The 18,431-nt window shown below is 43.0% G+C and overlaps 1 protein-coding gene across 1 annotated transcript; it reads left to right on the top strand.

Moving 5' to 3' along the window:
• The first annotated feature begins 699 nt into the window (after nt 1–699).
• LOC123756326 (zinc finger protein 737-like) lies at nt 700–1,728 on the top strand. Its single transcript, XM_045739392.2, has one exon. The coding sequence runs from the start codon at nt 700–702 to the stop codon at nt 1,726–1,728; it is 1,029 nt and encodes a 342-aa protein (XP_045595348.2).
• The last annotated feature ends 16,703 nt before the right edge of the window (nt 1,729–18,431 follow it).

The raw sequence follows: 18,431 nt of genomic DNA, 5'->3' as shown, positions 1-18,431 counted from the left end.
AAACAATGGGTATAAATTGGATAAGTTTAGATTTAGGAAAGACTTGGGTAAATACTGGTTCAGTAACAGGGTTGTTAATTTGTGGAACCAATTGCCGCGTAACGTGGTGGAGAGTGGGGTCCGTCGATTGTTTCAAGCGTGGGTTGGACATGTATATGAGTGTGATTGGGTGGTTATAAATATGACCTGTCCCGTATGGGCCAATAGGCCTTCTGCAGTTACCTTGTTCTTATTTTCTTATGTTTGTTTCAAGCGAAGGTTAAATATAAATATATAATAATGAGATTGGGTGTATATAAATAGAAGCTGCCTCGTATGGGCCAATAGTCCTTCTGCAGTTACTGTCATTCTTATGTTCTTATAATCTTACCCCCTCTTTTTTTTAGTTTTTCTCATCTTTCTTACACTCATCCAACCCACACCTCTTTATTTTTTGTTGCTCTTACCTTTCACCCCCTGTACTGAGCTACATGGACACTTCGTTCTGAGTAGCTAAATCTAAAACAACAACTTTCACCTCCTCTTACCAGTTCCTCACCTCACTCTTGCCTTATATATACACGCCCCTCTACGCACTTATGACAATCGACTTGAAAACGGTTCTGGACGGATCGAAACTTCGTCATCTCATCTTCTAGTTTGGTTAAAATTAAACAATTCCTGGACTTACGAGAACATTGCTTTCATATCAACTTGGAGATGACAACTAAAGTAATGATTCGTACTGGTGATAAGCTCCACAAGTGTCCCGAGTGCCGAGCAAAATTCAAGGACCTTAGCACTTTGACATGGCACATGTTTGTACATTCTAATAAAAATCCAAACAAGTGTCCCAAGTGCGAGAAGAAATTCAAGGACTCTACAGGTTTGAGATTGTACGTGGTAGTACATTCAGATGATAGGCCTCACGAGTGTCCTGAGTGTGAGAGCAAATTTAAACACGCTTCAACTTTGAGATATCACCTGTTAGTACATTCAGAAGATAAGCCTCACGAGTGTCCTGAGTGTGAGAAGAGGTTCAAGGACCCTAGAATTTTGAAATATCACCTGTTAATACATTCAGATAGGCCTCACGAGTGTCCTCAGTGTAAGAAAAGATTCAAGTACCCTACAGGTTTGAGAGAACACCTGTTAGTACATTCAGATGATAGTCCTCATGAGTGTCCTGAGTGTAAGAAAAGGTTCAAGTACCCTGCAAGTTTGAGAAAACACCTGTTAGTACATTCAGATGATAGTCCTCATGAGTGTCCTGAGTGTGAGAGAAAATTTAAAAACGCTGGAACTTTGAGAAATCATGTGTTAGGTCATTTAGAAGATAGGCCTCATGAGTGTCCTGAGTGTGAGAAAAGGTTCAAGTCCTCTGGAACGTTGAAACAACACCTGTTGCTACATTCTGATGATAGGCATCACCAGTGTCCTGAGTGTGCAAGACAATTCAAACACCGTCACCATTTGAAACAGCACTTGTTACTACATATGAACGATAAGCCTCATAAGTGTCCTGATTGTGGCAAAAGTCTTCGTGGAAATATGAAGAAACGTGTAAAAGTGGATACAGGTGATACGTCTCACAAGTGTGAAGGGTGTGAGAAAAGTCAACTTACAAATCTGAAGAGACAGGAAGAGGCATCAATTCCACAAAATATGTTAGTGAAGTTTGAGAATGAATCTGATGAGTTTCTAGAAGCAACAAGAAGCAGAAAATGTAATGGAGTGGATGTTCATTGAATGTTTTGGGATCATCTTATGTGTCAATAAAAATATTACCCAAAATAAAAGTTATAGATCAATATGTGTTTTTATTACAGCATTTTCACTACAACTTTGAAATGGATGTACCCTAATTTTATACCATATCAATCGCCAATAAGTCTTTACTGTACTATAAAGAACTGGTTACCCAAGGGAGAGATTCTGTGATTCCTTCACTTTCCAGTGTGTGGTCATAAGAATGAAGGTAACTGCGGTGAGTTTATTGGCCCATTCGAGGCAGCTATTGTTGGATTTCTGGGGCTTGACTCATATATTTAATTATTTGCTTATTTTATTTAAATAAATCGAAGGACCACCCACTTTTGAGAAAAGAGGGAAAATGAATAAAAGTGATCATTAGAATGACACTAGAGAACCAGTGTCTATGGATATTAATTAAATGAATAATCACTTGAAAATAACAAATACCCAGCAAACACAGAACGTTTGTGGACGTTTTTAAATGGTGCCACAAAGGTAATACTGTAACTTTTGACATAAATACGTATATCTGACGTTCTTAAAATCTAAGGATATAACTAAAAACATATATTCTTGAGACACAGTTTTTTAAGATTTATGTAAAAAATTAAAAATAATAGTGAATGCTATGGTATTATAATGTTTTCATGCTTTATATTTAAGAATAAATAATTTTCAGTCAACATTTAGTTTTTTTTGTTTACTTTCTGTAAAGCTATCCAATTTACGTTCTTATAACATAAATATAACATTTATATGACGTCAGTATAACGTTATTTACACGACATCATTACGTTATTATGATGTTATATTAACGTATAATTCCTGTGTGAAAACCAGAATATATATTGAACTTTATGTTTTAAACCTTGTAAAGTTATCATAAAACTTGGAATAAGACGGTAAGCATGCTTTACTTATGAAAATATACAAACAAATCAACAAAAACATTTTAACATAAAAAACATGAACATAACATAAATTAACAGCATGCATGGGAGTTAATTGGAACTCTGTAATATTGCATACATGAACCTTGAGGTACAAACCCAGTGTATTTACCCATGCAGTTGTTTCCTAAATCTAAATTTTTCCAATTTTTACACTTTGTTTCGAGTTCTGTCTTGTGTTGCTACTTTTAATACCCCATTAATGTCCCCTTTGTTATGTCCATTCATCCCATTGTGCACCTCTACCATATGTCACTCCTAATTCTTTGCTTTTCTAGAGAATGTAATATAAGCTTTGACAATCTTTCTTCATATGACAGGTTAACAGGTAGAACAAAGATTACCATTTATATATGGATAACTATTATAAGTCGGTTTGAATGAGTGAATTGCTGCTTGAAGATAGGTATATACACGTGTGGTACTATCAGATTGCATCGTGGTGAGCCTAAAACCCTTCAGATCCAAGCAAAGGGTAAAATGCCAGCAGATACAATTGCGAACACATTGATACCAAAATGAGACATATGACGAGAATTGAGGTAACCAAAGTGAAAAGAGTGTTCACATTACATTGCACTAGAGAGCTCCCGGGTTACTTTCTCTCACTTTCTCTGTTTTGTGCGGATGGTCCGCCGTGCTTTCATCACGTCAGCGGGTGGAGCACGCTGCTGTTTTTGACATTTCATGCATATATTCCGGTTGGAAATTCTATTGCGAACACATTGATACCAAAATGAAAGACCTAGGATGACAATTGAGGTGACCAGAATGAAAAGAGTGTATACATTTTATCGCTCTTGTGCGCTCCCTGGTAACACGCTCTCGCTTTCTCTGTTTGTTGCGGATGGTAAGCCGGGCTTTTGGAGTTTATATGCCTTTAGTCCTGTAGAGAATTCTATTGCGAACACATTGATGCTAAATTGAAAAACCTAGGATGAGAATTGAGGTAACAAAGTTGAAAAGGGTATATACTTTTCAGTATTACCACGCTCTCTAATGTAATGAGAGTTGCCTGAGGGTGGCTCAGCTTTCTTTTTCTGGTACCCTTGGCCTACATTCATCTTGTCGGCGGGTGGAGCGCGCTGCTGTCTTTGACATTATATGCACATAGTTCTGTTGGGAATTCTATTGCGAACGCATTGATACCAAAATGAAAGACACAGGACGAGAATTAAGGTGACAAAGTTGAAAAGAGTATACACTTTTCAGTATTTCCGCACACTACCAGGGAATGTCCAAAAAAAAAAATGGAGAGAGTGGAGGGGTAACTTGCCCAAAACGCGAAAGTGTTTGGGGAGATTAACTTTCGTTCAATACTATTATGCAAGAGGAGCGACACATCTATGGTTCATCCAATAAAATCAGCAGACTTCTAGATGTTACTACTGCTCGGCTTAGACTCGGTTACAAGTATTTCTGGGAATTCTCATTATCTGCCGATGTAGACCTGACCAAATGTTAACTGTCAACAAAATTATTTGCACACCCTCCGTCACTATGTGATAGTGAATTCAGAGACAATTCTATAACCAATGTACCAACGATGTGTCAATATTTCATTCAAAATGATCTGGTACCAGAAATTTTAGCCAAATATCCCCAGTTTGCTAACTGTAAGTAGTAACTAAGTGATTGTAACCTATCCACCGCTGCCCACTGGATGGGGGGCGGTGTGCAGGACAAACATATCAATTGTGACACTAGCTCTCCACATGTCAGTTGCTTAATTTAGAAACTGTACTTGTGATCGATCTCGAACCCATTGTTGATGTGACGACTTATACTGAATTTTGTAACTAGCTCATCAAGATTGTAACTTGCTTAGCTAAATGAATTGTGGGGTTCAGTCCCTGAGCCCATTATGTGCCTCTGCAACCCTTTCCACTACCGCCCACAAGATGGGTATGGGGTGCATAATAAATGAACTAAACTAACTTTAAGGCATCCTGAAAGAAAGCTTGGAGGGCTTGAAAAATTGCAGAACGAAGCCATGAGGATAATCCTTGGGTGCCTTCGTACCACAAAGATACTTAATATGAGAAAGGAACTTAATATTCCGAGCGTTGTTTATCGTGTTACTGAAAATAACTGTCAAATTGGTATAAAAATGCTTAGGCTAGCTCATCCTAACCCTTGCACAGAAGCCCTCCAGAATTTCTTTATTGAATGTTGAAAACAACCCTCAAGTTGACTATTTCCGTAACAGCATGCACTCCTGTATGTTAATCCCCACAATCACCAAGCCCACCCGAGTCACTCAAACATCTGCCACTACCCTGGATCACCTATGGACTAATATAACAGCTCCCCTTACATCTGGGGTAATTTATGACACAACAACTGACCACTATCCTACTTTCCTCATAGCAAACATTGACACATCACCACCAGAAACCAAAAAACTTTCATTCAGGCTACATAGTGAATCAGCTTTAGGCAATCTCTCTAATGCACTTCACAATATTAACTGGGAATCTGAATTTAATAATTCACAGGATATAAACTCATCAACTAACCTCTTTCTCTCCAAAACTGTAAGCCTCTACAACACTCACTGTCCCCTCCTTACCAAACAAGTAACTGATAAAAGAAAAAATAACCCGTGGCTCACAAGTGGCATAATTAAATCAATCAACAAAAAACATGAATACGAAAAGAAATTTAGGAGTGGCCTAATTCCAATGGAAGTAGTTAAAAGGTACTCATCAGTGCTTACCAGTATCATAAGAAAAGCAAAACTTTCATACTATGAGACTAGATTCAAAGAAGCAAAAGGCAACATGAAAAGCACATGGAATACCATCTCTAACATCCTGGGAACTAAACAACACTCCCACAACCAGATAACACTCTCTAAGGATGGCCTTACACTGTCATCTGACTTAGAAATGGCAAATGAATTTAATAGCTTCTTTTCATCGATTGGTGCTAACCTTGCAAGTAAAATCCCACAGACTCAGACACATATCAACACATATCTCTCAGGCAGCTATCCAAACTATCTTCTCCTCTCACCAGTCAGCCCGTCAGATGTTGTGTCCATCATACACTCACTAAAAACCAAAGCTGGGAACATCAGTGAAATCCCATCCATTGTATACAAGAGCGCCTCCCATGCCCTTGCACCACCTATAGCTCTGCTGTTCAACAAATCCCTTGAGTGTCATACCTTCCCTGATATCCTTAAAAACGCAAGAGTAACGCCAGTTCATAAAGGAGGTAATCCGTCAGGCATAAACAACTACAGACCAATATCAAACCTACCCATACTATCAAAAATATTTGAAAAAATTATCTACAAACAGCTCTACTCCTATCTCGTAAAATTCGACATTCTTAGCCCCTGTCAGTTAGGCTTCCGCTCTCAAAAGAGTACCAACGATGCAATTATTAGTCTCCTTGATATAATTTACTCTGCCCTTGACAAAAATTAGTTTAGTCATATCTCAGCAGAGGAAACAAAGATACTAAACGGGTGTCCACCCAGGCAGGGAGGAGCTGTTCGCAAGATGCAACTGTATGATGGCTCCCAGCTTGACTATGTTAACAGATTCAAATACCTTGGTCTTGTATTGTCCTGTTGTATTCAGACTCTGTCGTCAGTATAATGAGAGGCTCCATAAGCCCTCTTGGAGATGTTGCAGGTTATCACTCAGGCTATGGTGCCAATGTCACAATTGTCAAAATGATGTACCTTGCATACATCAGATCTTTAGTGGATTATGTTGCATCTCTGCTTGCCTTGATGACTGAAAGAAAGCTTAAAGGGCTTGAAAACTTGCAGAACGAAGCCTTGAAGATAATCCTTGGATGTCCCTAGTACCACAAAGATACTTAACATGAGGAAGGAACTTAATATTAACTTAATAATAGAATATGAGTGCATATTCTACTGCATTACTATTTGTAATGATCCTCATATTGTGCTTCAGTAATCCAATGTATAACCCTGAGATGTTTTCCTAATTGTACTTAGGATTCCTTGTTCATTATTGTGTATTGTTATTATTGTGTATTGTTCTGATCTGCTTTTGTGTCGAAAATTCTTGCATCGTACCTGTAAACAATTTTTTGACAATTTTACTGTAATTATCCTACTTAAAATCATCTGTACTTGTAAAGTAAAGCTGTAATGTACCTGTTAAACACTTTTTATCAATTTTAAATTTAATTATTTCTTTAAAACTTTGTTTAAGAATTTGCTCAAAGATTAGTTTAAGGACTTGCCCGAAACGCTATATGCAAGCTAGTGGTTTTACAAGATTATAATTCTAACTTAAGCTCTATATGTTGTCTCTTAACCCCCAATGTACGTTCTTGTATATATATAAATAAATAAAATAAATAAATAACGAGGGATCGAGGCATTAATGCGCAGTACGTGCTTCCCTCATCTGTGACGTCACAGCGCCATCTGACGACAGCATAAACACAGGCGGCCATTTTATGTTCCACCAAGATTAAAAAAAAAAAATAATTTTGCCCCGAGGGGCGAGTTTATTGGGCAGCGCCCAATGTGTTCGCAATAAAATGTTCTACAAGAACATGTATAAAATAAGTGACACAGAGATTATTGATGTGTGTATTTGTGTGGGTGATTATAAATATGTATGTGTATGTATATATGTATACATATATATATATATATATATATATATATATATATATATGTATATATATATATATATATATATATATATATATTATGCACCCCATACCCATCCCGTGGGCGGTGGTGTAAAGGATTACAGCGGCACATAATGGGTTCGGGAACTGAACTCTCTAGTTTGTTTAGCTAAGCAAATAACAATTTTTGACGCTAGTTACAAAATTATTAATGTTATATATACATGTACACACTCTCATACATACATGTACATATATATATATATATATATATATATATATATATATATATATATATATATATATATATATATATATATATATATATATATATATATATATATATGTTCTACAAGAACATGTATAAAATAAGTGACACAGAGATTATTGATGTGTGTATTTGTGTGGGTGATTATAAATATGTATGTGTATGTATATATGTATACATATATATATATATATATATATATATATATATATATATATATATATATATATATATATATATATATATATATATATATATATATATATATATATATATATATATATATATATATATATATATATATATATATATATATATATATGTATACATATATACATACACATACATATTTATAATCACCCACACAAATACACACATCAATAATCTCTGTGTCACTTATTTTATACATATTCTTGTAGAACATATATATATATATATATATATATATATATATATATATATATATATATATATATATATATATATATATATATATATATATATATATATATATATATATATATATATATATATATATATATATATATATATATATATATATATATATATATATATATATATATATATATATATATATATATATATATATATATATATATATATATATATATATATATATATATATATATATATATATATATATATATATATATATATATATATATATATATATATATATATATATATATATATATATATATATATATATATATATATATATATATATATATATATATATATATATATATATATATATATATATATATATATATATATATATATATATATATATATATATATATATATATATATATATATATATATATATATATATATATATATATATATATATATATATATATATATATATATATATATATATATATATATATATATATATATATATATATATATATATATATATATATATATGTACATGTATGTATGAGAGTGTGTACATGTATGTATGAGAGTGTGTACATGTATATATAACATTAATAATTTTGTAACTAGCGTCAAAAATTGTTATTTGCTTAGCTAAACAAACTAGAGAGTTCAGTTCCCGAACCCATTATGTGCCGCTGTAATCCTTTACACCACCGCCCACGGGATGGGTATGGGGTGCATAATAAAGAAAGAAATTGAAATAATAAGGGTATGAAATGTATCAACATAAAACATTAATGTTAGTGGCCATCAGGTAAAATCAGGTTATTATTTGTAAAGAATTTAAATGAGTTAAACTACATACGAACTTAATATGTTTTGCTAACGCAAAAATATATTCCCGAGGTATTGTAATTGCAAATAAATATTTAATACAATTATTTGTATCATTTTTTTTATTTTAGATTTCCGTATTGCTTGATAATATATAATAGCGTTAAGATAATGCTAGCGCTGGACATTCTTTAGGCTCGTTGCATGTTGTGGTAGTCGCCGCCATTTTAAAACCGTGTCGAGAGGGACTGCTGCTGGCTTATCCACAAAATCCTGCTGCATCTTCAATAGTTAAGGTAACTGTTTTCTTTTATTTGCTCTTAGACATGTGTAGTATATATATAAGCTTGTGGTGGTAGGCTGGATGGTGTGTTGATGGTGGTGTTGTGTTGATGGCCCTGGAGGTGTGTTGGTGGCCCTGGAGGTGTGTTGGTGGCCCTGGAGGTGTGTTGGTGGCCCTGGAGGTGTGTTGGTGGCCCTGGAGGTGTGTTGGTGGCCCTGGAGGTGTGTTGGTGGCCCTAGCTGGAGGTGTGTTGATGGCTCTGGAGGTGTGTTGGTGGCTCTGGAGGTGTGTTGGTGGCCCTGGAGGTGTGTTGATGGCCCTAGAGGTGTGTTGGTGGCCCTGGAGGTGTGTTGATGGCCCTGGAGGTGTGTTGGTGGCCCTGGAGGTGTGTTGGTGGCCCTGGAGGTGTGTTGGTGGCCCTGGAGGTGTGTTGATGGCCCTGGAGGCGTGTTGATGGCTCTGGAGGTGTGTTGGTGGCCCTGGAGGTGTGTTGGTGGCCCTGGAGGTGTGTTGGTGGCCCTGGCTGGAGGTGTGTTGGTGGCCCTGGCTGGAGGTGTGTTGTTGGCCCTGGCTGGAGGTGTGTTGATGGTGGCGTTGTGTTGATGGCCCTGGAGGCGTGTTGATGGCTCTGGAGGTGTGTTGGTGGCCCTGGAGGTGTGTTGGTGGCCCTGGAGGTGTGTTGGTGGCCCTGGCTGGAGGTGTGTTGGTGGCCCTGGCTGGAGGTGTGTTGTTGGCCCTGGCTGGAGGTGTGTTGTTGGCCCTGGCTGGAGGTGTGTTGATGGTGGTGTTGTGTTGATGGCCCTGGAGGCGTGTTGATGGCTCTGGAGGTGTGTTGGTGGCCCTGGAGGTGTGTTGATGGCCCTGGAGGTGTGTTGGTGGCCCTGGAGGTGTGTTGGTGGCCCTGGAGGTGTGTTGATGGCCCTGGAGGTGTGTTGATGGCCCTGGAGGCGTGTTGATGGCCCTGGAGGTGTGTTGGTGGCCCTGGAGGTGTGTTGATGGCCCTGGAGGCGTGTTGATGGCTCTGGAGGTGTGTTGGTGGCCCTGGAGGTGTGTTGGTGGCCCTGGAGGTGTGTTGATGGCCCTAGAGGTGTGTTGGTGGCCCTGGAGGTGTGTTGATGGCCCTGGAGGTGTGTTGATGGCCCTGGAGGTGTGTTGGTGGCCCTGGAGGTGTGTTGATGGCCCTGGAGGTGTGTTGGTGGCCCTGGAGGTGTGTTGGTGGCCCTGGAGGTGTGTTGGTGGCCCTGGCTGGAGGTGTGTTGTTGGCCCTGGCTGGAGGTGTGTTGATGGTGGTGTTGTGTTGATGGCCCTGGAGGCGTGTTGATGGCTCTGGAGGTGTGTTGGTGGCCCTGGAGGTGTGTTGGTGGCCCTGGAGGTGTGTTGGTGGCCCTGGAGGTGTGTTGGTGGCCCTGGACGTGTGTTGGTGGCCCTGGAGGTGTGTTGGTGGCCCTGGCTGGAGGTGTGTTGGTGGCCCTGGCTGGAGGTGTGTTGGTGGCCCAGGAGGTGTGTTGGTGGCCCTGGCTGGAGGTGTGTTGATGGCCCTGGAGGCGTGTTGATGGCTCTGGAGGTGTGTTGGTGGCCCTGGAGGTGTGTTGGTGGCCCTGGAGGTGTGTTGGTGGCCCTGGAGGTGTGTTGGTGGCCCTGTAGGTGTGTTGATGGCCCTAGAGGTGTGTTGGTGGCCCTGGAGGTGTGTTGATGGCCCTGGAGGTGTGTTGGTGGCCCTGGAGGTGTGTTGGTGGCCCTGGAGGTGTGTTGATGGCCCTGGAGGCGTGTTGATGGCTCTGGAGGTGTGTTGGTGGCCCTGGAGGTGTGTTGGTGGCCCTGGCTGGAGGTGTGTTGGTGGCCCTGGCTGGAGGTGTGTTGTTGGCCCTGGCTGGAGGTGTGTTGTTGGCCCTGGCTGGAGGTGTGTTGATGGTGGCGTTGTGTTGATGGCCCTGGAGGCGTGTTGATGGCTCTGGAGGTGTGTTGGTGGCCCTGGAGGTGTGTTGGTGGCCCTGGAGGTGTGTTGGTGGCCCTGGCTGGAGGTGTGTTGGTGGCCCTGGCTGGAGGTGTGTTGTTGGCCCTGGCTGGAGGTGTGTTGTTGGCCCTGGCTGGAGGTGTGTTGATGGTGGTGTTGTGTTGATGGCCCTGGAGGCGTGTTGATGGCTCTGGAGGTGTGTTGGTGGCCCTGGAGGTGTGTTGATGGCCCTGGAGGTGTGTTGGTGGCCCTGGAGGTGTGTTGGTGGCCCTGGAGGTGTGTTGATGGCCCTGGAGGTGTGTTGGTGGCCCTGGAGGTGTGTTGATGGCCCTGGAGGCGTGTTGATGGCTCTGGAGGTGTGTTGGTGGCCCTGGAGGTGTGTTGGTGGCCCTGGAGGTGTGTTGATGGCCCTAGAGGTGTGTTGGTGGCCCTGGAGGTGTGTTGATGGCCCTGGAGGTGTGTTGATGGCCCTGGAGGTGTGTTGATGGCCCTGGAGGTGTGTTGGTGGCCCTGGAGGTGTGTTGATGGCCCTGGAGGTGTGTTGGTGGCCCTGGAGGTGTGTTGGTGGCCCTGGAGGTGTGTTGATGGCCCTGGAGGTGTGTTGGTGGCCCTGGAGGTGTGTTGATGGCCCTGGAGGCGTGTTGATGGCTCTGGAGGTGTGTTGGTGGCCCTGGAGGTGTGTTGGTGGCCCTGGAGGTGTGTTGATGGCCCTAGAGGTGTGTTGGTGGCCCTGGAGGTGTGTTGATGGCCCTGGAGGTGTGTTGATGGCCCTGGAGGTGTGTTGGTGGCCCTGGAGGTGTGTTGATGGCCCTGGAGGTGTGTTGGTGGCCCTGGAGGTGTGTTGGTGGCCCTGGAGGTGTGTTGGTGGCCCTGGCTGGAGGTGTGTTGTTGGCCCTGGCTGGAGGTGTGTTGATGGTGGTGTTGTGTTGATGGCCCTGGAAGCGTGTTGATGGCTCTGGAGGTGTGTTGGTGGCCCTGGAGGTGTGTTGGTGGCCCTGGAGGTGTGTTGGTGGCCCTGGAGGTGTGTTGATGGCCCTAGAGGTGTGTTGATGGTGGTGTTGTGTTGATGGTGGTGTTGTGTTGATGGCTCTGGAGGCATGTTGATGGCCCTGGAGGTGTGTTGGTGGCCCTGGAGGTGTGTTGGTGGCCCTGGACATGTGTTGGTGGCCCTGGAGGTGTGTTGGTGGCCCTGGCTGGAGGTGTGTTGGTGGCCCTGGCTGGAGGTGTGTTGGTGGCCCAGGAGGTATGTTGGTGGCCCAGGAGGTGTGTTAGTGGCCCAGGAGGTGTGTTGGTGGCCCTGGCTGGAGGTGTGTTGATGGCCCTGGAGGCGTGTTGATGGCTCTGGAGGTGTGTTGGTGGCCCTGGAGGTGTGTTGGTGGCCCTGGAGGTGTGTTGGTGGCCCTGGAGGTGTGTTGGTGGCCCTGGAGGTGTGTTGATGGCCCTGGAGGTGTGTTGGTGGCCCTGGAGGTGTGTTGGTGGCCCTGGAGGTGTGTTGGTGGCCCTGGAGGTGTGTTGGTGGCCCTGGAGGTGTGTTGGTGGCCCTGGAGGTGTGTTGGTGGCCCTGGCTGGAAGTGTGTTGATGGTGGTGTTGTGTTGATGGCCCTGGAGGCGTGTTGATGGCTCTGGAGGTGTGTTGGTGGCCCTGGAGGTGTGTTGGTGGCCCTGGAGGTGTGTTGGTGGCCCTGGAGGTGTGTTGATGGCCCTGGAGGTGTGTTGATGGTGGTGTTGTGTTGATGGCTCTGGAGGCATGTTGATGGCTCTGGAGGTGTGTTGGTGGCCCTGGCTGGAGGTGTGTTGATGGTGGTGGTGTGTTGATGGCCCTGGAGGCGTGTTGATGGCCCTGGAGGTGTGTTGGTGGCCCTAGCTGGAGGTGTGTTGATGGCCATATATATATATATATATATATATATATATAATCTCCTCCAAGAGATTGAGCCTGCTCTTCCCTCCACAAACACGTCGTTGAAATTATATAAAACGACTATGGAAGACATGTCCAACAACAACAACACCACCAGCAAGGCTTGCCAGGGTGAGCAAAACATATGCAGCCAGCCACCTGTTCAGACTCAAACCACCAAACTACATGTTGATCGCTACCGGCTCCGCTGATTGGTCGCCGGTCTGGCTGCACCTGCACTCGCCCCCCCCATACTACTTGATGTCTGGGGTCGCCCCACCCTCCTACCTCAGAATGTTCAGTGCTCTCGTTGTCACCACTCCTCCCGGCTAGACGCTAGCGTGTACTGAGAGAAGTGGTGGCTTAAAGCCAATATTCCAGCACCTCCCATTTACTTGTATATTGCACTTCTTGTTATTTTGTCTTAACGTAACTTTTCATTGTGTCATCTAATTATTCTTATTATTTTGATTGATTTTATTATAAGAATTTGTTTGTGCATTTTATTCATGTTTTGATTTAATTAACGTAATTAAAATTTCATTGTTAAAGTTTACTTGTGTTTTGTGTGTCTTCTCCTTACCTTACCACAGACGAAGTTCCAGTTTTTTCTATTTTTTTTTTATAACTATGTGACGAGGCCATACCCCTAGCCTTAAACAGCCGAACACCAACGCGTTACCGTCACAAGTTATATGGGGGCCTGTCCTAGGAGCTTCACTCAGGTACTGGTGCCAAGTGGTAATTTATGGTAAGCGTATTTAACTTTGTTAACGTAGCTTTACTATTTTTCATATTCAATTTCATTTTTTATAAGGTGCGGTGTATTGTGCATTACGAGAGTAACATATAGTGAAGGTGAGACAACTTTGGATTACGTGGTGACTGTAGGCCGCAGTCATACTCTTAATTGGTCATCTCTCCCTCCTTGTTATTACTCGTATTTACCATCTATGTCCCTTGAATATTTCTCATTCTGACAGATCATCATATTGGTACCCTGGTACTGTGGTCTGCCCCGGGTCAAGAGTACCCAATCTTCTGCAATCTGACTGTAGGAGGACAAAGAGGGCCATAGTTCCTCTAGCTCGAACTTTAGTTGCTGAATTGGGACCTCAGCAGCAGTTCTCGTCACAAGTTGACACCTCGCACCCCTACACGTCAGTCAGAGATGATGATACATACAACGGTAGGGAATTAGCTTATTTTTTCAGAGCACAAAAGTTCGCTAATTCTGTAAGTATCATATTAAATTCAGTAGGAAAAACTTGCTTTATGTCCTATAGAGACTTGGCAAGGTATGCCTACATCCTTGGACTACCAATTTTACTTTTGAAGCATTTAACTGTTTCATTTGTTTTCGAAACTTTGTTTCATTTGTTAGTAGGATTTTCTTGCCCTTATTCTCTTACATGAGTACCGGGTACAAGATTTCCTGCGCCCTTGATTTAATTTAATCATTTAATATCTTTCACTTAACGTTAATTGTTAAAGATCACACAGGATAGGTACCAGTTGCCACGTTGTCCTGTTTCTGACATTTCACTATTGAATATTCGTGTACCTTTATTTGCTAATTTCACCATGTTTCGTCTCCAAACTTTCCGTGCAAATCCAGCAGGTGAAATAGGGACTTTAAGTCGTGCCAAGAGGACTGAATTACAAACTCTTGCACATGAGTATCAACTAGAAGTTCCCTACCAAGCCAACAAAAATGACCTACACAACCTGTTGCTGGATTACTATTTAGAGCAAGGTAAGATAGACTCTGAAACTCATGAAACTTACTATATTGCAGAGAAAACTGACTTGGCAACGATGAAACTTAAACTAGAGCTGGCCAAGATTGAACGTGAGCAGCAAAGAGAAGCAGCTGCCATACGGAGGGAAGAACAAGAACGCGAAGCTGCTTTGAGGAGGGAAGAACAAGAACGAGAAATCACCCTCAGAGAACGCGAAGCTGCTTTGAGGAGAGAAGAACACGAACGTGGACTCGCCCTCCAAGAACGTGAGGTTGCACTACTCCAGGAGCGGGAACGAGTACAGCTTGAAACCAAACGACGCGAGTTGGAGATGCAACGCGAACATGACAAGCAACAAGCAACTCTGGCTCTAGAGTGTCGTCAACGCGAAATCGCCTTGGAAACTTCACACTTCACTCAACGCCAGCAAGCTACTGCCAATCTTCCCGTCAGTTTTAATATATCACATGCAAGTAAGTTAATGCCTTCCTTTGTAGAAGCAGAAGTTGATGTGTTTTTCACCACCTTTGAAACCCTTGCTAATCAACTCAGTTGGCCTGTCGACCAATGGGCCACACTTCTCAGAGTCCATCTTACAGGTAGAGCTGCAGTCACACTCAGTACTTTGGCGTCTGAGAATGACTACTACACTCTGAAACAAGCAGTGTTGGACGCCTACCTACTTTCCACAGAAAGTTATAGAAGGAAATTCCGTGACCACCTTAAGGCAAGTACCACTACCTTCCTTGAGTTTGCTAACACGAAACGGAGGTATTTCATGAAATGGCTGGAAGCAGCACATGTCTCTACTTTTACAGAACTCGTCAACCTGATGCTTGTTGAAGAATTCTTGAGACGTGTGCCACCTCCTGTCCGCCTCTACTTAGCAGATAAAGAAGAAACCGACTACCTGAAGTGTGCTAAGTCGGCTGACACTTACAGCCTCATCCACCGGCTGACACCCGAACCATCCTCCAGTAAGAAGTCGTGGTACAGTTACGAGAAGGTGAGCCCCGATCAAGCTGGTTCACAACTGTACTGCAAGTATTGTAGACTCTATGGACATACCATAGACAAGTGTGGTAAGTCTCAATACAAGGGAACCACTGACCAACAACGACCCAAACCAACTCCTCCTAAGTCCGGTAAGCCTGTGATGAATGTTGGTGTTGATGTTAATGATCTTTCTCTTTTCAGTAACCACCTGTATACTGGAACTGTCTCTGCCAACGGTTCAAATCCGGAGGGACGTTTCAAATTGAAGATCTTGAGGGACACAGCGGCTCTACAATCGATCATCTTGAAGTCGGCTGTGCCCAACATAGTCTACACCGGGGAAACAGTCTTCATCACTGACCTCACTGCTACCACTCCATACCCTCTCGCCAGAGTCCACCTGGATTGTCCCTACGTGAACGGGGAAGTCCAAGTCGCCGTCAGGGAAAAGCCTTTTCCCATGCCTGGAGTGCAACTTCTCCTAGGCAACGACTTGGCAGAAGACCTGCAACCGACCAACCTGATCGTCATGGACAAACCCCAGGTGTGTAACTCTGTGCCAATAAACCCTATTCTTGAGTATGTTCCAGCAGAGGTTCAAGAGAGTGATGAAGTTTCTCCTCCGGTTCTCGTGACCACCCGTGCACAAGCCGCACGTCCACAGCCAGCTGACTCTACTGCTACCGCTGTCCCTCAAGACCCTCAGAAACTCCCCCCGCATCTGACCAAGTTGGAGTTCCGTAAGTTGCAGAGGGAAGATCTTACTTTAACACCATTGTTTTTCCAGGCTGAGACTCAACCCGACAGTATTCCTGGGTTCTTCCTAGAGAACGACTTGCTCTACCGCAGATATAGACCCAGTAAACTGAAGGAGGAGGACGATTGGGCCAACATCGAACAACTTGTGATTCCCACCAGCCTGCGGCCCACTATTCTACACCTGGCCCACGGAGCATTCTCCCACTACGGCTTCAACAAGACTTACCATGGGATTCGTCAAGACTACTACTGGCCAGGTATGGTAAATAACGTCAAACAGTACGTAAAACAGTGTCATACATGTCAGATGGCAGGCAAACCGAACGTCTCCATTCCCAGAGCACCACTGATTCCCATACAGGTGCCTGCGGAACCTTTCCACAGACTCATAATAGACTGTGTTGGTCCTTTACCTCGGACCAGTTCAGGTAACGCCTACATCCTAACCATCCTGTGTCCTACCACCAGATTTCCCATAGCAGTTCCAGTGAAGAACATCACGGCTGCTACGGTTATAAAACATCTATTGAAGATCTTCACTCAATACGGATTTCCCAGGGAGATTCAAAGTGACTGTGGCACCAACTTCACCAGTGATCTCTTCAAAAGGACACTGGAGGAGTTCAACATCAAACAGGTATTGTCCAGCCCCTATCATCCTGCTTCACAGGGTTCTCTTGAACGTAGTCATCAGACCATCAAAGCACTCTTGAAAAAGTTTTGTAGTGAAACCTCAAAGGATTGGGATAAGCAGATTGACCTAATAATGTGTATTTTCAGAAGTCTCCCCAATGAGTCCCTAGGAGTATCTCCTTATGAGATGCTCTACGGCCGTAAGTGCCGTACTCCCCTTAAGGCTTTCAAAGACTCTCTCAGAGATGCCACCTTCAGTGAGCATCAGAATGTGCCCCAGTTTCTTCAAAACCTTCAACACATTCTAGAGAGAGTCCACCGCTTTGCCCATGATAATCTATTGAAAGCCCAGGTGAGAATGAAGACTCATTACGACCAGACCAGCAAAGTAAGAAAATTCAAGCCGGGAGACTTCGTCCTTGCCTATTTCCCTATCCCAGGTTCACCTTTACAAAACCGATTTTCAGGACCCTACTGCGTCAAAGAGTGCAGAAGCAACAACACTTACGTCATAGAGACTCCAGATAGGCGGCGGAAGACCCAGCTGTGCCACGTCAACCTCCTGAAGCAATATAATGGTACTCCTCCCACTGTCTTGACTAACTATTCCACATTCACAGAACCCTACATCCACAGTGAGACCTTCCCAGCTTCTCCTCCCGAAAGCACTGACAAGGAGTCAGCGCTTTCTAATTCCGAAATCCTTAATGATCTTCCCAAATGCTTTCAGGATAATAATCGTGCTCCTTTGCCCTCTTCTAATTCCACTCTCACCTCGTCAGATAAGCCCTTCATCCTCCATGTCGACGCCAATGGTACCGACGATGGTGGTGTCGTGATGCAGCAACGAGGCGAGAAGAATACACCTGTCAGCGACTACTGCTACAAGGAACGACGGAACAATTGGCAAGGAACTACTCTTCCTCATCCTGAAGCTTCAGCACTTCACTTCACACCTGAAAAGTGCTCGGTCCACCATCAATACGGACCACACCACCCTACACCTCCTGCAGCACGCCCACTTCTCATCTCAACGTCTTCTACTATGGGCTTGCTACCTGCAGAAATTCAACCTGGAGACACGCTATACCAAGAGTCTGACAACATCTTAGCCCATGATCTCTCCAGAGTTTATAAAGTAGAAGCGACTCCATCCATTACTCCACCACATAACGACGTACTTCTTCCAGAACCGCAGGCTTCGGGGGAGAGTTGTGACAATAATCTCCTTCAAGAGATTGAGCCTGCTCTTCCCTCCACAAACACGTCGTTGAAATTATATAAAACGACTATGGAAGACATGTCCAACAACAACAACACCACCAGCAAGGCTTGCCAGGG

The sequence above is a fragment of the Procambarus clarkii genome, chromosome 25 (assembly GCF_040958095.1).
Source record: "Procambarus clarkii isolate CNS0578487 chromosome 25, FALCON_Pclarkii_2.0, whole genome shotgun sequence".
In the NCBI taxonomy this organism is placed as follows: domain Eukaryota; kingdom Metazoa; phylum Arthropoda; class Malacostraca; order Decapoda; family Cambaridae; genus Procambarus; species Procambarus clarkii.
Note: the sequence above shows the minus strand (reverse complement) of the source record. Positions and strands in the feature narration are given on the sequence as shown.

What these genes read in the sequence shown, in the direction of transcription:
- LOC123756326 (XM_045739392.2), top strand. Translation starts at nt 700, where the DNA reads ATGACAACTAAAGTAATGATTCGTACTGGTGATAAGCTCCACAAGTGT.